Here is an 18,530-nt window from a genome sequence, read left to right as displayed (position 1 = left end):
GCCATGTTTCACCAAAATGCATCAGAAAACAGGAAGAAACCAGAGAAGCTCTTGGGGAAACATCAGCTTCATCTGCGGGGTGGAGGAACTCGGTGGAGCTTGTCTGGAGAACAGCCCCTTCTTCTTCCCCCCCATCTCACACCTTGAGACCACAGTTACATCCCTTGTGCCGAGCTGGCTTCGCACAGAGGCAGTAACTGCATCCCCCATGCTCCACCTGAGAAGTGTGCTGCAGCTGTCCCCCCGCTGCTCCTCTGTGGTGCCAGCAGCCAGGGTTACACTAATTTGTGTTTAGTTTCCTCCCCAGTGCCGGCCCCCCCGATCCTGCAGCTGGAGGAGTGCTGCACCCACAACAACAGTGCCACCTTGTCCTGGAAGCAGCCCCCCTTGTCGACAGTGCAGGTGGAAGGCTACATCCTGGAGCTCGATGATGGCAACGGCGGCCAATTTAGGGTAGGTGCTCAGACATGAACCAGACCCAGCAGCGAGAGGTTGCTCCTGGGTCTCGTGTTTCCCTGCCGTGAAGTGACCAAGGAGTTCCCCAGGCTTCTTGCAAGTCCTCTCTTTCCCTGGAGACACGAGACTCGGTGCTGGGGTGCCCAAAGCCAGCGGTGTGGACAAGCTGCAGGCTCTTGGTGGAGACAAGGTTATTTGAGGGAGTGGAAATACCTTTCCAGTGGCCAATACGACTTCCAATCGCAAAGAGAACATTTGAAGCTCCATCTTTTCAGGGTGCTGTGCTAAATATTTCATGCAAAGGATGCTAATAGCCATGAAGGACTCCTGGTTTGCCAGATGCCAGCAAGCAGAGGTGTTTAAGGCCTGAGGGCTTGTAAATTGCTGTAATTACACAATTCAAATACGAATTTTCTCTGATCCCACACCCTGATAATTATCCTGGTGTGGTCACATCCACCAAGAACGGGTGCAGGGACCAGCCCCTTACCTTTCCTGAAGTCATCCACAAGAAATTCAATCAGGCAGGAGCCAAAGCAAAGCTGGGGCAGAAGAGAGGTGACACAGGTGGGATCTGGAGAGAAAAGGGGGCAGGAGGATGGGCATGAGGAGACCCTGGCTCAGCACAGCAATCCCGGCAAGGCCAGGGCAATTCCCAAGCACTCCAGCCTTCTCTCATCCCACCAGCAGCAGGAAAGGGCTTGCATGTGCGTGGTGTTCCTGCTGCTGGGGTAGGAGAGGGCTGCTCTAGCCAATGATGCCACACAGCTGGTGCCACGAAAGGAACGTCTCTGGCTTCTCAAATCATTGAGCCTTGAAGGCATTGACCTGACCAAGTCAGGCAGCAATTTGCTAAGCAAGCTGGGAGTGATGACTGTTGTACAGGAGGCAGTTCCTGCCAAGAGCAGGTCGATTCTCCAGCCCTCAGAGCATTTTCATGGCCTCCTACATCAGCACAAATAGGTCCATGTTCTTGTGTCAGGGGCCCCAGAGCTGAACACAGTACTGCAGCTGGGGTCTCACCAGAGTGGAGCAGAGGAGGAGAGTCACCTCCCTCGACCTGCTGGCCACCCTTCTTTTAATGCAGCCCAAAGTATTATCAAGGAACAAATCAGAGGGTTATTTTGCTCTGCTTGTAAGTCTGGCCCAGGTAGCAGAGCATAGTTGAACCCTGTGCCTCACAACTCCAGGGAGCTGCTCTCACACCCCTGGGGCTCCGTGGTCAGGGCACTGATTGTGCTTGCTTTGCAGGAGGTGTATGTGGGCAAGGAGACCATGTGCACGGTGGATGGGCTTCACTTCAACAGCACGTACAGCGCACGTGTCAAAGCCTTCAACAAAACAGGAGTCAGCCCATACAGCAAGACCCTGGTCCTCCAGACATCTGAGGGTAAGGCATTGCAACAGCTCCAGCCCAGCGCGCTCGGACACTGCTCACACGCACGCATGGGGCCCATCCAGCACACCTAAGCTTAGCATTGCAATACAAGGAACTGCTCTGCTGGTCCTCCAGTAGCTAAGCAATCGCTGCAGGAAAGGAAAGCCAGCACCGATGGGAGGGGAAAGGTTGTGTCAGGAGCCTTGGACAGTGCCAGAACTTGTCCCTCACCCCTTTTCTTTACAGAAGATGTGCTTTGGAGAGGTACAGAGAGAGGCATCCTGCAGCGAGGTGTTTAAAATCTGTGTGTAGCAGGCCTTGTATTACACAAAGGGAAGCTCAGATGTTTACAGTAATTCCATTTAAAACAAAACACTGTCACGTTGCTCCTGGAACACTAGGGGCTGTGTGTGGCTGCACAGTCCCTTAACCACACTATGTCTCCTTTAGCCCCTGGCAGTGGACAACAGAGAGCAGAGGGGCCATGGAGCACATGGGTGTCCTTGCTCACATGGGGTGCACAGCCCTGCCAGCATCGTCTGCATCACCCTGCACTGCAGGCAGTCTGAATATTGAACACTCCCTTGCAGGTTACAGAGGAGTCTCCCTGCCTTACTTTAAGTACATTTGTCACACAAGGCACTTAATCCATCTCGGAAAATTGGCTTGCTTCTGACACGCAGGAGGAGAATCCTAAGGCTGGCTCCAAGACAAGATGGGAGACAGATGCAGGTGTGAAGGAAGGATCCAGCCCCCACCAGCATGTCTGCTGCCCTGTGGCCTTGCTGCCAGGCAAGAAACCTCTCCTTGGGAGTTTTCCACACTTGATGGAATCCTTTTTCCTTACTCCCAGGCTAAAATCTCTCTTTTCAAGCCATGTGAATATTGTGGATCGCAGCAGCATCACCAGATCTGGTGGCAGCTGGCTCCAGAGCAGCAGCATGTTCTTGCAGCCCCAGCAGCTGCTGGCAGATGCATTCTGGGGCCAGGGGGGAACACACACAGCTTGCAGGGCTGCTGGTGGGGTGGAAGGAAGGTGAGAGCCTTCTTGCCACAGAGCATATCTGGTGGGTTTGGGCAAGGAGAAAAAAGGGGGTTCTGCTGAAAGAATAGAAGATGAAAGCAGAAGAAGGCTACACAGAGCATTGTCGCTTGCCTGCACCCATCTGCAGGAGATAACCATTCCAGTTTGGAAAGGGCAGGATGTGCATGGGCAGGACAGGTCAGCATGGAATGGGACTCACCTGTAAGAGATGCAAGGTGGATAGAAAACCTGTGACAAACCTTCTCATACAAGAGACAGAAAACTCAAATCACAGCCCACAAAGGCCTTGGCATGTCTGAGCTCTGTGTGTGTTTGCAAAGCTGAGGACCAGCGTCAAGGAAGCTGCAGTGTTCCTCTGGACATCCAGGGACAGGACAGCCCAGATCCAGCCCCACACTGGTGTGGCCAGGACCTCTCCCAAAGCCTGAAGGTCAGCAGTTCTTACCCACTTCACTACCCTGCTTCACCAGCCTTTGCAGGAGGCAGCAGAGCTTTGGCTTCTCATCATGTTTGTGTCTCATTAGATCCATTTGAGACACAGTTTCCTAACCAAAACCAGTTAGGATTGAGGTTGTCCCAGCCAGGAGTTTCAGGGTCCCAACTATGATCTTTCCAGCTCTGCTTTCCTCTCACAGGTGTTTTCACTGTCAAGCCAAACTCGCCTATTACACAGTTCCAAAACACGACAGAGCCTGGGAGAAAATAAGTGTTCATGGTTCCAGCAGGCCAGGCTGTGCTTGGAGCTGATGCCTTGGTCTCTGCCAGCAAACAAAAGTTTCACTCTTCTGAGTATAAGATGAAAGTTTGCTGCATTCAGCCTTTTCACTGCATGGGCTTTTGCATTTGTTATTCCAGCACTAAAGAAAGAAGGAGAAAAAGACAAATGGGCCTGGAGCATTTTCTGCTCTTTGAGGCCACCTGAGCTGTTTGGACTCAAAGTTAAATACATTACATTTATGTGCATCTTGAGCATATTCAAGTGACTTGCTAAATAGAGCCACCACATGCATCGCAGCTCTTGTTTCTGGCCTTCACAGCAGCATCAGGCCTTTAAATGCTGTTTTGTCTGAAGCAGGCTTAGCTTTTCCCTTCAGCCATGCTCTTCAGCTTCCTGCAAAGTGTTCATGCAGGAAGACAAAAGAAGAAGTGGTCTCGGTATGAAGAGAACATCTCTGTGAGCATGGCTGTCCTGCTGTGAAGTGGTTATAAGAAATTCTGCTTAGAGGGTGCTACTTCAAAGCTGGCTTCTGGTCCTAGCACACAAGATCCTTATCTGCAGCCTGTGGTATTTAACTGAAGTCTTTCTTCTGCCTTTAGTGAGCAGTGAAATGGGCTGTAGAGGCTAGCGGGGAGTGAAACGTCCTGCAGGGTCTCGGCATCTGAAGAGAACAAGGATAAGAAGAGGATAAAATTGTGTCTGGGCTTCTGCAGGCATGCTTCTGTGGTCCTGCCCAGCCAAACGGTCAAGGTGAGCCAGGCAGCACCGACGGGAATGTCCCACAGGAATGTCCCATGGGAAGCCAGCGCACACACAGGCTTACAGCAAGGCACAGAGCGCCTTCCCAGCACATCTTCTCCTGCTCATCTGACAGGAAACTACATATTCCAGCTGAGGAAACTGCAGTTCAGTCTTCAAGGATGGTGCTTGGTGCCGGCATCAGAGCAAGATGGCTCCTAGCTGGGAGAAGGTCTGTGTCCTGGATCCCTTCTCATGTGCTGGGCCCTCTGGGATGAAGATCTTCATCATCATCACAGCCACATGGCAGCAAGGGCTGAAGGCAGCGGTCCTTACCTTGAACTGTGTCCTCTCCCTAGCTGATGTCAGGCTGTTCCACTGCAGCCTTACCAGTATCTCTTGCCCTGTCATGTCTTAGCCAGTCCCCCAGGACCCATCACTGCAAGCACTGCGACGTGGGGCCTGGCTTAACCTCACTGTTTCTTCAGCACCTGAATGGAGTTCATCTGTAGGCTTGGAAATGAGTCTGGAAGATGGTTTTCAAGGTGACGCTGTGCCAAGGCCCAGACACTTTACAAAGCTTGGCCAGAGGCAGCATTGCTTGGCTGTGCTCACCCCTAGGAGACCCCAGGTCTTCCTCCAGCTCCTCCTCCCTGGGCCGCCCCAGGTGTCTTGTCTTTCCTCATCCAGCAGATGTTCCAGCCTCTGCCCAGTCTCCTGCTGACTGTGGGGCACAGTCTGTTTTCCTCCTGGCATGTTCCTATTTTCAGCCTACCCAGTGCTTGCTTGGTGCGTTTTTGGCTGCTGTAAGAGCAGCCTCTGAAAGGCTTTGCAGAAGCCCCTGGCTCTGGTCTGCTGGTCTTGGTGGATTGCAAACAGCCACCCTAGGAACAGGCACCTAATGGGCTGTGACAAGGAACAGAGATGACTACCAGTTGCAGTGGGATCAGGGTCTGCAGGAGGGCTGGCTGCTGGGCTGCTTTTCTCTACAGAGATTTCTGAGATGATTTCTGCATCCCTCCAGTGTTGTGTTTTACCATGGGCTGTCCGGCAAGCTGGATGGTGGAATGAAGGACCAAGTCACCCTGGTGGAGATGGAGAAGAGGAGCTCAGTAGTGCTGGAGGGGACCGTCCCTGCCTGCTCCCCAGGCCCAGATCTGCACTCCTGGCTGGTGCAGAGGTTTGACCTCCCTCCTGCCGAAACCTGCTGCTCCGTTCTCACCTTTCCCCACAGGTTGGCCCTTCCATTTGGCTGCTTTGTGCCTTCAGCCACGCTCTCCTGGGCATGTGCTGCCTGCAGCCAGGCAGCAGGGGAAGAGCTGAGGCTCTGCCTTCTCTCAAATGCTGTGCCTCCAGCTTTAGACATAGCTGCAGAGTTTCAAGGCAAGCCTGGTTTTGGCTTGTGTGAGAGACAAGCCAGGAGCAGAGGGTCAGGGAGGAACATGTGCCTTGTCACATCCTGCGTCCTGCCATCCCCTTTCTTGGGTTCCCAGACTCTGGCAACTCTGCCAGCGCCATGAGCATCTGCTCCCAGCCAGCTCTGCCACCATGAGGATGTGGCAGAGGAGTTGGAGTACCCCAGTCTGAGGGCCCGTCCCCAGCCTAGTTGAGCACCAGAAACTTGGCTCTTCTTTCAAGCCCTGTTCCTCATCTGAGGCTCAACTTTAAGTTCCTTACCAGCCATGGAGTGATCCTCAGCAGCAACCAAGTCTTTTTAACCAGCAGCTTTTGGAAAGGGGTGAACAACAGAAGGGAAAACAGTCTGCAGGGATCTATAGGAACATAAGATGCTAGGTAGGGAGAGCCATGAGCGTGGCTACTCTTGGTAGTAGTTTCTCTTACTCTTGGTTAGAGGGTATGTTCCTCCCTAACCTTGAGCTCTGTTTATTGACCTGTTGTGCAATAATTTATCTAACCTTTATGAACCCACTGACACTCTTTGCTTCCACAGCCTCATGCAGCAGCTCATTGCAGAAGTTAAAACCCAGTGTGCAAAGAAATGCTTCCTTTTATTTGTTTTAACGTGATTTCTAGCTCAATTCATATTCGCAGCTGAGACACGAAGGCTGGGGACATAATGTTTGTGAGTTTATCTGATTCAAATGTATAGAGGATGGTGGATTCTACATTTCCATGTTCACATATCCCTTGACAAGGCTAGGGAAGAGATAGCAGGAGGTAACTGTTCATGGTAATGGGGAACAGAAAACCATGACCCAAGAGATTGCCTCTACTCTGACATTGTGCTGTGAATCACGTGAGTTAAATTCTTACTGTAAGGCTCAGATGTGTTTTGACAGGTACAAAGGGATACCAAGAACACAACATCCCGAACAACCTTTGAGTAAGGTGGGTGCTTGGTGGTACTTAGGGTAATACAGCTTAGCACAGCCCTGCAAAAATGCCTTTCAGCATTACCAAGTGACTACTTTTTACTCCACTAATAATTGTGCACAAAAAGGTATGAGATGTGTTAAAGCACAATGGGAAGTGTGCATGGTAACTTGTGAATTTTTTTAGGTGCATTACTGTGAAGAGGTGCAGGACTCACTTTTACAGACAAGAATATTGAATTTGATGGCATGGGACCATTTTGGAAGATGAAAGTCTGTTTATTGCTGATACTGTCCGAGGCAAGGCTTTCCTGAAGGGTCTCGCTGGGTTGCACAGCACCAGACATTCCTGCTCCACACACCATACGCACGCTCGCTGCAGCAGAGCAGGGTCCGTGCGTGCCGAAGCGTCTGTGCTCTGGTCTGAGGTCTGGTCTCGGGCAATGGAGTGACACTACCCAGCAGATCCCATTTCTGATCTCTAGTTTGCATTGATCTTACGTTTAGACACGCAGTCAGAAGAACAGACCCTCCCTTTTCCAGTGCCTTTGGAAAGATCGCAGCTTCGTAGAATGAGTCCTTTCTCCTCCACCCTTAATCTACAACCCAGCTTTCCGGGGAGATCCTACTTTGAGCTAAGATCTTCGGCCCACCAGCTGAGCTTGCATTCTTCTTTACAGTCCCTGAATTCAGCTGGTGAGCTGAGTGCCTCTGGCATTTCCTCTTGGTCTGTGCTTCTGGGCATCTCCAAAGTATTTGTTTGTTTTGTTCCGTTGTGTTTGTTTTTCCCATGACATGCGGATAGCAGGGGAAGCTCCTTCCTTTTGTCAGTGGCCTGCTTCTGCCACAGAGGGAGTTCTTGTGGTGTTTTCATCTGTACATACCAGCATGGGTAGGTGTGGGGTGATGGAGCAGCACAGTAACTCCTTACTTGGGTGCTGTTCTTGGCAGGGCCAGCCTGGCTGAGCCATTTGCACAGCCAGCCAGCAGAGCACATCACCCATCTCTAGTTTACGTTGATCTTGTGTCCAAGGACAGTCACAAGAACAGACTCTCCCTGGGAGAAACCTGTGAGGACATCTTGATGGTTTGCTTTCCCTATACAACCAGGAAATGCAGCCTCTGCTGTGAGATTTGTTTTATGAAATGTTTGCTCAATTAAATCTAGACCTTTCTTAAGAAATAATTAAGTCTAGATGGAAGCAAGGTCACAGATCCCTTGCAGTCTGGCTGCTTAAATCCCTTGCAGTCTGGCTGCTTAAGAACCTGGAAGATGTGAGCTCTTGTCCACTCAGATTTGAGCACTGGGCTCAGCTTGTGCAGAACCAGACGGGATCGTATCAAACTCCTGTATTCTGCAGAGCAGAGGAAACCACTCCGGTGAACCCTTGCTCATCTGGCAGCACTCACAAGCATTTTGCTTGCCTCCTTGCGCCCGGTCCTCAAGGGCTGTGGTGGGATGTAGGCAGTACAGGCAGGATGAGTGACGGTATCAGGCAGCCAGTGAAGGAGCCACAGGCACAGAGCATCTCTGAGCTGCTTTCTAACCAGTCTTTGCACACCTTCCGTTGCTAAAGATCCTGGGCCCCGATTCTTCCACCAGTCTGGATTTACACCACTCCATGGGCTCCAGTGGAGTTAATTCATGGCTTCCTCTGGTGTAAGCCCAGGAAGAATGGGGGCCCCTGATTGATTTCCATCCTTTAACCCGGAATGAGGAATGCCGCAGCATGACCCTTGCCAGAATAACCTGGGACCCTGCAACTTTCTTTTCTTTGTGCTTTTTATGTTTATTTCCGCATCGTACTGCTGTGCGCTAATGGCTTCAACTCTGTTTTGTTACGGACAGTTCTTACTTTGTGTGCAGTGTACCGAGATCCACTGCGATGGCCATGAGTAATACTTGTGTGTGCAGTAAGGACCTCTGCAGCCATGCTCTGGGGTGGTGGTGTTCTGAACGTGCCCGTGTGTCCGTGCTGTTTCGCGCTCAGGTGAAATTGTATCACAGCGATGCACAGAGACCTTGAAAAGACATTTTGAATAGGGGCACGGGGCTCGATTCATTAAAACAACCTCTGGTGGTGCTGCTTGGCACTCACCAGCAGCATGGCAGGGCACACAACTGCAGCCAGATGCTTCCCCACAGGGGAATCCTTAAAATACATGAATGCCCTCCCATGCAGTGCCAACGTGGGGATTCATGTTGGCCACTTCTCCTTGCTAGGACAAGCTCCTGGATAAGTCTGTGGCTCCCAGGAGGTGCGCAGCCAGGGGTCAGGCACAGCCCAGTCACAGGAGGATGAAGGGCACCCCAACAGATCCTGCCTGCGCAGCTCCAGTTGAAGCTACAGCCCAGTGCCCGCTGGGTGCTATCGGGGGTCTGCAGCCAGGCATCTGCCCCTGGAGACCCCCTCCCCTGCTCCACTTCTGCCCAGGCCATACACACAGCAGAGGAGGCAGCCTGGGAGACCTTGGTGGTCCCTATTCACTGAACACACCAGTGGCTGCTCTTCTTTCATCAGTCCTTGTCCTCCAAGGACTGTTTTTTAAGTGATTCAACTGAGAGTCAATGTAGAGAATATTTACCAAGGCTAAAATTTCCTGCCTCTTTTCTGGAGGAACGTCCAATGATTTGGCATCCTGGGCAGTTGGCAACCAGGACTTGATGCTCATGATGGCTATGATGGGATTTGGCAATGAAAAAACAAAACTCCACACTTCCCAGAGGTGAGACTCAACAAAACAGCCAACAGTACACACTCAAATCACCGGTTGCATTTGTGACCCTTTCCATGCTCTCTAGCTTTTAATGAATCAGGCCTCCTGTGGCTGGCTGGATGCTTACTTAATGGTTAAATGCTCACGGGTGGTTGTTAGACGGTTGTTGTTTCTTAGCTGTGATGTGTGAAATGTAGTATCTCTTTATAGGATGCAATTTTGACATTCAAGGAACGCCTTACTCTCAATTAGGCAAGTATATTTATTACAATTAACTGGTACCTACTCCACATTGCTCGTCCTTTTTTCCTGTTTGATATTTAACTTTCCTTTGGTGACTGAGCAGCATTTCTTGCGCACACCCTACTTGCACAGTGCCCTTGGATGTCATGGCAGTAGGCAAATTTGGAGGAGGAATGATGATTGCCATACAATGTAAAGGCCTTTTAAGTTTTCCCCCATGCAGTTTTAAAGTAAAGCCTGAAGTCAGTGCTCTGGATGCAGCCCTGTAATTAAGAACTGCTCATCCTGCTCAAAGCAATATGTATTCCAGTTCATTAAGGGTGCTTGAACACAGGCCAAATGCCAAGGAGGTGAAAGCTCCTCTGCAGCTAATTGGAGCAAGCTGGTGGTAGCCACTCGCCTGACCCTGTCAGACTGCCTGCATGTTCATTCCCCTGGGAATTCAGTCCCATGTCCCGCCCTACAGGACTGCTACCTTGGCCAGTTCAGCGCAGCCCGAGCCCACCCTCCCTCAATCTCTGCCCCCGTTCATGCAAAGCACTGACAGGTCCGTGCAAAGCAGGCAAACAGAGATTGTTTCTCGCTCCTTTCTTTACCCACCTTTATGTGCTGTTTTCTCTCCTGCATGCCTGTCCTTGGGAATGACCACAGTTGACATTAAAAAAATGGTGGCAGGTACGGAATCACCTCTGTGGAGTTGCAGAAGTGGGGCACCCGCGTGCATGTGAGCTGTCCTGTGAAACGATCCAATAAACCAATGAATCAGTCTCACCAGAGTGTTTCATTTTTCAAGCCGTATTTACTCCTGCAGGCGTAAGAGTGTTTTGTGGATGTGTCAGTTCACGTTTCAGTGACCGCTGGAGAAAACCACCTAGGGAACCGGGCTGGTGGCTTGTGAAACCCTGTGCCTCTGTCTTGTCCAGGACGTGACACTGTATCTGTCAGATTTGCAGTAACCAAGTCCTGTGCATTTAAACCAGCAGCCGTACCAAGTCATGGAGGTTTTCGTGCATTTTCCAGCTTTCCCATGAGCTAGCTCTTGTCTTACGTGTGGCCAGCTGCTCCTCAGGGATGATTCTTGATGTGACATACCATCTCTGTCAGTGTAGACCTTCGTATGTGGTTTTGGTTCCCAGGACTGCCAGCCCTCAAATACACACACAGTTTATGTGCTAATCGTAAAATCATAGAATCCTAGAATGGTTTGGGTTGAAAGGGACCTTAAAGCTCATCCAGTTCCACCCCCCTGCCACAGGCAGGGACACCTTCCACTAGAACAGCTTGCTCCAAGCCCCTGTGTCCAACCTGGCCTTGAACACTGCCAGGGATGGGGCAACCACAGCTTCTCTGAGCAACCTGTGCCAGTGCCTCAGCAACCTCACAGGGAAGAACTTCTGCCTAATGTCTAATCTAAATCTCCCCTCTGTCAGTTTAAAGCCATTTCCCCTTGTCCTATCCCTACATGCCCTGTCAAAAGTCCCTCAGCCTCTACCCCACAGTGGGCCTGACCCCGCAAACTATTGCTTGCATGACTAACCCTTAGTCGTAAGAGTCAGTTTATGTTAGCTAGAGCCTGGAGACCTGGCTGTGATCATGTCTCTTTCCGCTAGGGCCAAGTTTAAGGAGATGGTGAGGATCCTGTTGGCTCACAGACAGTGGGAGGGCATGGAGACACACAGGCACTGGGAATCAGCGAGAACAAAACCCACCGTGTCCTGGCCATAAGACCTTAGCCACTCTGTCAGGCTGCAGCTGCACAAGCTCAAAGCATCCTTCTGTGATGGAAGGTGCCCTCCCTGAGCCAGCACCCCCCGCTGTGCAGCTCCCTGCCTGCTTCTTGCTGCCATGTCAGCGGGCAGCAGCCCAAGCCTTCGCCCTCCATGTCGGCCCTGCATGCAGCATGCCCTGTTCAGTGTCTGCTCCGTATGGCTCAGCCACCTACATCTCTGCTCCCTCCACACTAACCTGATGTTGTTTGTGTATTCCAGTTGCTTGGTTTTCTTTCGATCCTGCCTCTGCCCATGCTGACATCATCTTTTCTAATGACAACCTGACTGTCACCTGCAACAGCTATGATGACAGGGTTGTGCTGGGGAAAACGGGCTTTTCCAAAGGGCTCCATTACTGGGAGCTGTCAATCGATCGTTACGATAACCACCCTGACCCGGCCTTTGGTGTGGCACGCATTGATGTCCTGAAGGATGCCATGCTGGGCAAGGACGACAAAGCCTGGGCCATGTACGTGGACAATAATCGGAGCTGGTTCATGCACAACAATTCGCACACCAACAGGTACGTGGTCTGGAACAGGGTCTTCCTCCCAGAGACCACAGCCCACCTTCAGCCCAAGTAAGACCCTGTAGCTTTTCCAGTGGCACCTACAGGTGCCCATGGGAAGGGTGGCATCACTCCTCATCACCTCTGTTACAGGATGTGCCCTTGTCCCAAGCAAAGGACAGTTCTGCCTCCCTGGTTCTGCCTTGCTCCAGTATTCCTTCCCTGCCTACAGCAGTTCTTTCCATTCTGACTCTTCCCCTGAGCATGCATGGCACAACTCCTGTATAGCACTCTCTTTGCATTAGCACCAAAGCCTTGCAACTCATGCAGTAAGAGAATAGTGTTTGCCTTTACCACGGTGCCATGGGTATTGCTCGCTTTCCCCATGGACAATAGGGCTGGGGGCTCTGAAGCCTGCGGTAGCTCAGGGAGAGCCTGGTATCACCTTCCTGCAGGCTCAGAGGCCATTCCCTGATGGGTCAACAGGGCCTGTAGGGGCCCTGCAGCTTTGCTCCCCAGGTCCACTTGCTTTCCCCATGGTTGTGTTGCTATGCCTGCTCCAGTAGGCAACTCTGCCCTCACAGGGACATCATTGCAAGCAGAGAGCACCTTTGCAGGAGGCTGGAGGAGGAGGTGCCCAGGGATGGTGCCCAGCTGGGATGGGTGCTGGTCATGGCCTGGCCCCTGTGTGAGCTGTGAAGTTCAGCATCATCAGCCCTTGAGGTCCATCGTGGCCTGAACCCTGAGCTGGGAGCACAGAGGACATTAAGCCACAGAGATGCTCTGATCTTCTCCTTGCTCCCACAGAACCGAGGGTGGGATAACGAAAGGTGCCACGGTGGGAGTGCTGCTGGATTTGACCAGGAGGACTTTGACGTTCTCCATCAATGAGGACCAGCAAGGGCCTGTTGCCTTTGAGAACTTGGAGGGCCTCTTTTTCCCTGCAGTCAGCCTCAACAGGAATGTGCAGGTACGTGCTTTGACCATGTTCTGGAGCACCCCAGCAGCATACCCTGCGGGTGAGCTTGCTGGCGGACGCTCCAGTGCTGCTGTCGCTGCAGTGTGTGGTGATGCTCAGCAGCACAGGGACTTCATGGGGAAGGCTCTTGTACAACAGTTTTATAACTGTTTTGTGATGGTACCCAACAAGAGCCTCATCAGCTCTTGCAGCTCTCCTGGGACTCTCCAGTCAGGAGAGTCTTCCTCCTTCCTTCTTCCCCAGGAAGAAGGGCACCTTTTAAAACCTTTTTCCCTCCGGGGAGTTTCAAACCCCTCTTCTCTTTTTCCCAAGCTATCAGCTATCCTGAACATCACCAAGTGGTGGCTCCCTGGGCCTATCCGGTATTTTCATCTTTCATTTTTCTTCTCACTGATCACATCCCTGCTATCATCCCCCCACACTGAGTCTTCCACGATCACTGAGCCTGGCTTTGGCACATCCACCTACCACTGCTTGTACCTCCAGCACTGCGCAAGTGCCCAAGCACATCCTAGGACACATTGCACATGACAGATGACCTCGGGGTGTTGAGCAGTTTGGCATAGTCTTCCGCAGTGGATGTCAAAGGCACCATCTCTGTACAAGGGCAGAGGCCCCAAGTGGCTTCTCTGAGTTAGGATTCTGGATCAGGGCATGCTCTATTCAGGGTATCAGGCATACCATTGCTGCCACCAAGGCACTAACAGTTTTCCAGCAGCACTGGAGCAGAGGTTGGTCATTACCACTCCAAACTCTGCAAGCATCCCTGCCAGAAATTCCCATCCCAGGAGCCTTGCAGGCAGGGAGGCTGCCAGCTTGGGGAAGGGCTGGCCAATGTGCAACATACTGGGGATGAGCTGGTGTTTAATCAGGAGACATTAAAGAAGACCATCTTGTCTGAGCTGGTCTTAGAGGTTACGGTATTAATTTGGTGTGGTAGAAACATCCCACTTCGTTGTGGGTTTAATTCCTACAAAAATCCTCTACACAGCCCTAACAGATAAGGACATTCCTGGAGCCCCTCTGCTTTCTGACAGTTCTCTGGGCAAGGCAGAGCTTAAATCCCCTGATAACAGAGAAATCCCATGGGATACTGATAAAAGGCTGCTAATAAACCCAAGTCACTCATTATCCTTCTTCAAAGGTTTATGAATAATTAACTGTAATTAGGAGGGAAATAATTGCTTTAGACAAAGTTTTCTACAACTGTCTGAAGGGGAAAATGCTGCTGTTCCAGTAACAGAAGGAATTGTGCTTTCATCCCAAACCAAAGTATTTGCAGAGGGAACTGAATTACCCATGCACAGCTCATTGGTGCCTGTGTGAGTATTTGCAGGACTGGCCCCTCACCCAGTCAGTCTGCACAAGAAGAGCCTGCCCATATCCCTTACAGACCAAGGTTTTCCTGAGTATCAGTTCTCCAGTATTCTTCTCCCTTTCCCTTTATCCCTGTGTTGCAGTCTCTGCTGCATCACTTCCCACCCCCAGATGATGCCAGGCCGAGTGCCTAGCTCCCATTTTCATAGACTCAGCAAACGGTTTGGGTTGGAAGGGACAGTTAAAGGTTGTGCTTGAGCATCTCCCCATGCCATAGCATGGCCCTGCCCCAGCACCCTGCTGCTGCTCAGCTTCCTCGCACCAGGAATTGGCCATGTCCCGTCTGCTGTATGGCACACGCTCAGCTCAGGGGCTTCCTGGAGGTCTCCTTCTGTACTGAGCGGCTCAGGGTCCTTCAGGCCCTTCCATCCCCTTTTGTCCATCCCATCTGCGGAAGGATCCAACTGCTGCCATGTCCCACCTCTCTGGCAGCCAACTGCTGGATTTGTCTGCAGCCAGCTCAGGATATCTGGGGCTTGGTACCGCTGGTACCAGCATCCCACCTCACAGGGACCCAGCAGTGCTGGCAAGCCATGTAACAGCGAGATGGAGCCACTGCTGCAGTTCTGGGGACAGCCTCTCCTACCCTACCCCAGGCCCCCACTGCCGCGGGGAGGATGTGCAGTGGGGCAGGAGGAGCAGTGGGCTCCCCACATCTCTGGCTGCACCTGCCTCTGCCTGGGTGCTGCTCCTGCCCTCCCTGGGGACAGTGTGCCAGCCCTGAGCTGTCCTGCCAAGCACGGAGGGACTCAGCTGAGCCTTGTGTCTCTGCAGGTGACGCTGCACACCGGCCTGCCGGTCCCTGAGTTCTACACTTCGCGCTCCGCCATGCCATGAGGATGCTCCTGGAGCCGGCTGCCTCTTCTCAGGATGAGGAGCCAGCCTGTTCCCTCCTGCGGGACAAGGCCGCTGCGGAGCTGCCGGGTCCCTGCTCTGCCGCCAGCCGGAGACAGAGAGGCAAAGCGGGAAGGAAGAACCCAGCTTTTGGCCGCCTCTGATCTCCATCCTCCTGCGCTGTCCTGTGTGTGTGCGCTTCGCTGTTTAGCTCTTTTGGCTGATGAAGTACCTAAGTAGCCTGAGATGTTCCTCTGCGTCCGCTTTTAGATTTGGTTTCATTGATTTGAGTTGGGCTCTCGAGGGGGGCAGTTTCGTCTCATTTGGCAAAGCGCTTTCCCCTCCCATGGGGCTGGATGGAGGGACCAAGGAGGGACCCCCACCACGGGGAAGTTTTTGCCCACACCAGCCCCAATACTTTGCAGGATATTTCTTTCCCCTGTGGCCTTTCTTGCAGAGCACCCTCAGTCACGTGTAGAGGTGGGTCCTGGATTACCAGTCAGTCTCTGTGTCCTTACGAAAACACCTGGCCCTGGCCCTTGTCCCCAAGAGGCATTTCCATGGGGCGCAGCAGTGGGGCAGGGAGTGGCTGCCCTGTCCCTGGGTGCTCTGGGTGCTGTCAGGGTCTCCCCCAGCTCCCCACAGCCCGGCGTCAGCCTGCACACCACAGCCATAGACCAGAGAGCCCCTGCCCGGCTCTTTGGAGATTAGTGTTTATTTTTTTATAGTTGCCATATAAAGCCTAGCCTTAAAATCCTGACAGTGTCCTTCTGTTCACCGGAGAATGCATTCTGCAGGGAGGGTCTGATGGGGAGCCCGGGGATGGGGATGAGGATGGGGATGGGGAGGAAGGAGAGCTGGCCACAGCCCTGCCACGCACTCAGGAATACGCACCCGCTGCCCTGCCTGCGCCTGCTGCTGGCAGCAGCTCCCATCGGCCTACCCTGGTAGGGACTTTCTGGTAATTCAGAGGCAGGAAAGGAGTCAGAGCTGTGGGTGCCATGCCTGGTGCCAGCTGTGTCCCCGTGCTGAGGGTGCCTGCATGCGCATGGCCCCACGCTTCACTATTTGGTCACTCGCCATGTCCCGGTGTGGTGCGGAGCTGGGGAGGCAGCTGCCAGGCAGGTACCAGCCTACCCAGCCTGACAGGAGAGCTGCAGCTCCAGATGCGGGATCAGGTGGGATGCTTCGGGAGTACTGGTCCAGCAGGAAGACAAGTGTAAATAGACCATTCCCTTCCAGCATGCCCTCCTCTAGGATGGTCCCATTCGTTCCTTTGTTGCTCTAGTTTTAAGTTTACCTAATTTATTGGATGGGTGCTATCTTGTTGACTTACACCGAGGAGCTTCTCTCAGCTGCAGGAGAGCCGTGTTGCGGGGCAACGCCGAGCAGCTCTTTGGTGAATACCTGATGAGCCCCCGTGGCCGGCTCACCCGGGGCTCCTCTCTCAGCCGTTATCCCCTGTTCTTTAGGATGTTCATGGTGCTTATTAGACTCCCAGTGATTGTAAGACGTTGTCCCCCCGTACTGCGATGATAGCTGCATACAGCCGCTGTACTGAAGTGTCATGTTTGCTGTTCTAATAAAGGACTTTTATGAGAGAAGGGCACAGCTTCCCAGAGCATCACTGCACCACCAGAGACTCTGCTTTGGTTCCCATCTCATCCCACCCCAGTGCAGGTCAGTGCAATACACTGCACATCCCTCCCTGTCCCTGCTGGGAGACAGCAGCAGAGAATGGACAGAACTTGGTTCATGGCCGTGAGGTGGGTACAGAAGCCAGTTGAAACCCAGCGCTGCAGCAGCAGCAGCACATGACCAAGGGGTGCAGGGAGCTTATGCCGCTGGCACAGGCAGCACCCCAGCGCTCTCTACCTACAGATGTGACACAGCCGGCAAGGCACCAGCACCTGCAGAGCAGGGAGGATGGGAACTTTCCCATCCCATGAGCAGGAGATGCCCCAGGAGGGAGAAGGGTCATTGCAAATCTTGTGTTATGCCTGCAGGGCTCTAGGGGAGCCAACCCAAGCATAGCCATGAACACCAAATCCAGCAGTCTCACATCCCACTCAGTCTTTTCCTGACCCTTTCCCATCCCAAGCACACTCCTGCCTCCCTTCTTTGTATGCATGAGGAGCAGTGACAATTCCACATTCCCAATGTGAGTGCTGAGCTCAGACAGCGAAAGAGGGGAGGGGGCAGCAACACGAGCCTTACCACTCCACCTGCAGCCCATCGGCAAGGGGGTCTGGGGTGCCAAGGTGCCAACAGCACGAACAGCACACGTGTCAAAGCACTCCAGCCTTCTCTCATCCCACCAGCAGCAGGAAGGGGCTTGCATGTGCGTGGTGTTCTTGCTGCTGGGGTAGGAGAGGGCTGCTCTAGCCAATGATGCCACACAGCTGGTGCCACGAAAGGAACGTCTCTGGCTTCTCAAATCATTGAGCCTTGAAGGCATTGAGCTGACCAAGTCAGGCAGCAATTTGCTAAGCAAGCTGGGAGTGATGACTGTTGTACAGGAGGCAGTTCCTGCCAAGAGCAGGTCGATTCTCCAGCCCTCAGAGCATCTTCATGGCCTCCTACACCAGCACAAAGAGGTCCATGTTCTTGTGTCAGGGGCCCCAGAGCTGAACACAGTACTGCAGCTGGGGTCTCACCAGAGTGGAGCAGAGGAGGAGAGTCACCTCCCTCGACCTGCTGGCCACCCTTCTTTTAATGCAGCCCAAAGTATTATCAAGGAACAAATCAGAGGGTTATTTTGCTCTGCTTGTAAGTCTGGCCCAGGTAGCAGAGCATAGTTGAACCCTGTGCCTCACAACTGCTGGAAGCTGCTCTCACACCCCTGGGGCTCCGTGGTCAGGGCACTGATTGTGCTTGCTTTGCAGGAGGTGTATGTGGGCAAGGAGACCATGTGCACGGTGGATGGGCTTCACTTCAACAGCACGTACAGCGCACGTGTCAAAGCCTTCAACAAAACAGGAGTCAGCCCATACAGCAAGACCCTGGTCCTCCAGACATCTGAGGGTAAGGCATTGCAACAGCTCCAGCCCAGCGCGCTCGGACACTGCTCACACGCACGCATGGGGCCCATCCAGCACACCTCAGCTTAGCATTGCAATACAAGGAACTGCTCTGCTGGTCCTCCAGTACCTAAGCAATCGCTGCAGGAAAGGAAAGCCAGCACCGATGGGAGGGGAAAGGTTGTGTCAGGAGCCTTGGACAGTGCCAGAACTTGTCCCTCACCCCTTTCCTTTACAGAAGATGTGCTTTGGAGAGGTACAGAGAGAGGCATCCTGCAGAGAGGTGTTTAAAATCTGCGTGTAGCAGGCCTTGTATTACACAAAGGGAAGCTCAGAAAAGAGCTTCGATTGAGCAGGATCCAAAGCAAAGCTGGGGCAGAAGAGAGGTGACACAAGTGGGATCTGGAGAGAGAA

General features: G+C 52.7%; 2 protein-coding genes across 8 annotated transcripts in view; both read left to right on the top strand.

Moving 5' to 3' along the window:
- TXNDC16 (thioredoxin domain containing 16) overlaps positions 1-12,560 on the top strand; it is a 328,598-nt gene extending 316,038 nt beyond the window's left edge. The window contains exon 21 of the mRNA XM_061462505.1: positions 12,548-12,560. The gene's annotated coding sequence lies outside the window, so the exon portion shown is untranslated. The remainder of the gene's footprint in view (positions 1-12,547) is intronic.
- TRIM9 (tripartite motif containing 9) overlaps positions 1-16,700 on the top strand; it is a 59,262-nt gene extending 42,562 nt beyond the window's left edge. The window contains exons 6-13 of one of the 7 annotated variants that reach the window (XM_061462508.1): positions 308-453; positions 1,708-1,846; positions 7,176-7,364; positions 9,597-9,638; positions 10,281-10,304; positions 11,618-11,921; positions 12,714-12,876; positions 15,037-16,700. In XM_061462508.1, the coding sequence (XP_061318492.1) occupies positions 308-453; positions 1,708-1,846; positions 7,176-7,364; positions 9,597-9,638; positions 10,281-10,304; positions 11,618-11,921; positions 12,714-12,876; positions 15,037-15,099 (1,070 nt within the window). In that variant the 3' untranslated portion in view covers positions 15,100-16,700. Of the gene's footprint in view, positions 1-295; positions 454-1,707; positions 1,847-6,635; positions 7,365-9,596; positions 9,639-10,280; positions 10,305-11,617; positions 11,922-12,713; positions 12,877-15,036 lie in introns of those variants that run through there. The other 6 variants (XM_061462507.1, XM_061462509.1, XM_061462512.1 and 3 more) reach the window with 6 other exon arrangements.
- The last annotated feature ends 1,830 nt before the right edge of the window (positions 16,701-18,530 follow it).

This window comes from Pezoporus flaviventris, unplaced genomic scaffold, assembly GCF_033815535.1.
Source record: "Pezoporus flaviventris isolate CSIRO_AGI_PZ_B2104156 unplaced genomic scaffold, CSIRO_AGI_Pfla_v1 ptg000035l, whole genome shotgun sequence".
Taxonomy (NCBI): Eukaryota; Metazoa; Chordata; class Aves; order Psittaciformes; family Psittacidae; genus Pezoporus; species Pezoporus flaviventris.
Note: the sequence above shows the minus strand (reverse complement) of the source record. Positions and strands in the feature narration are given on the sequence as shown.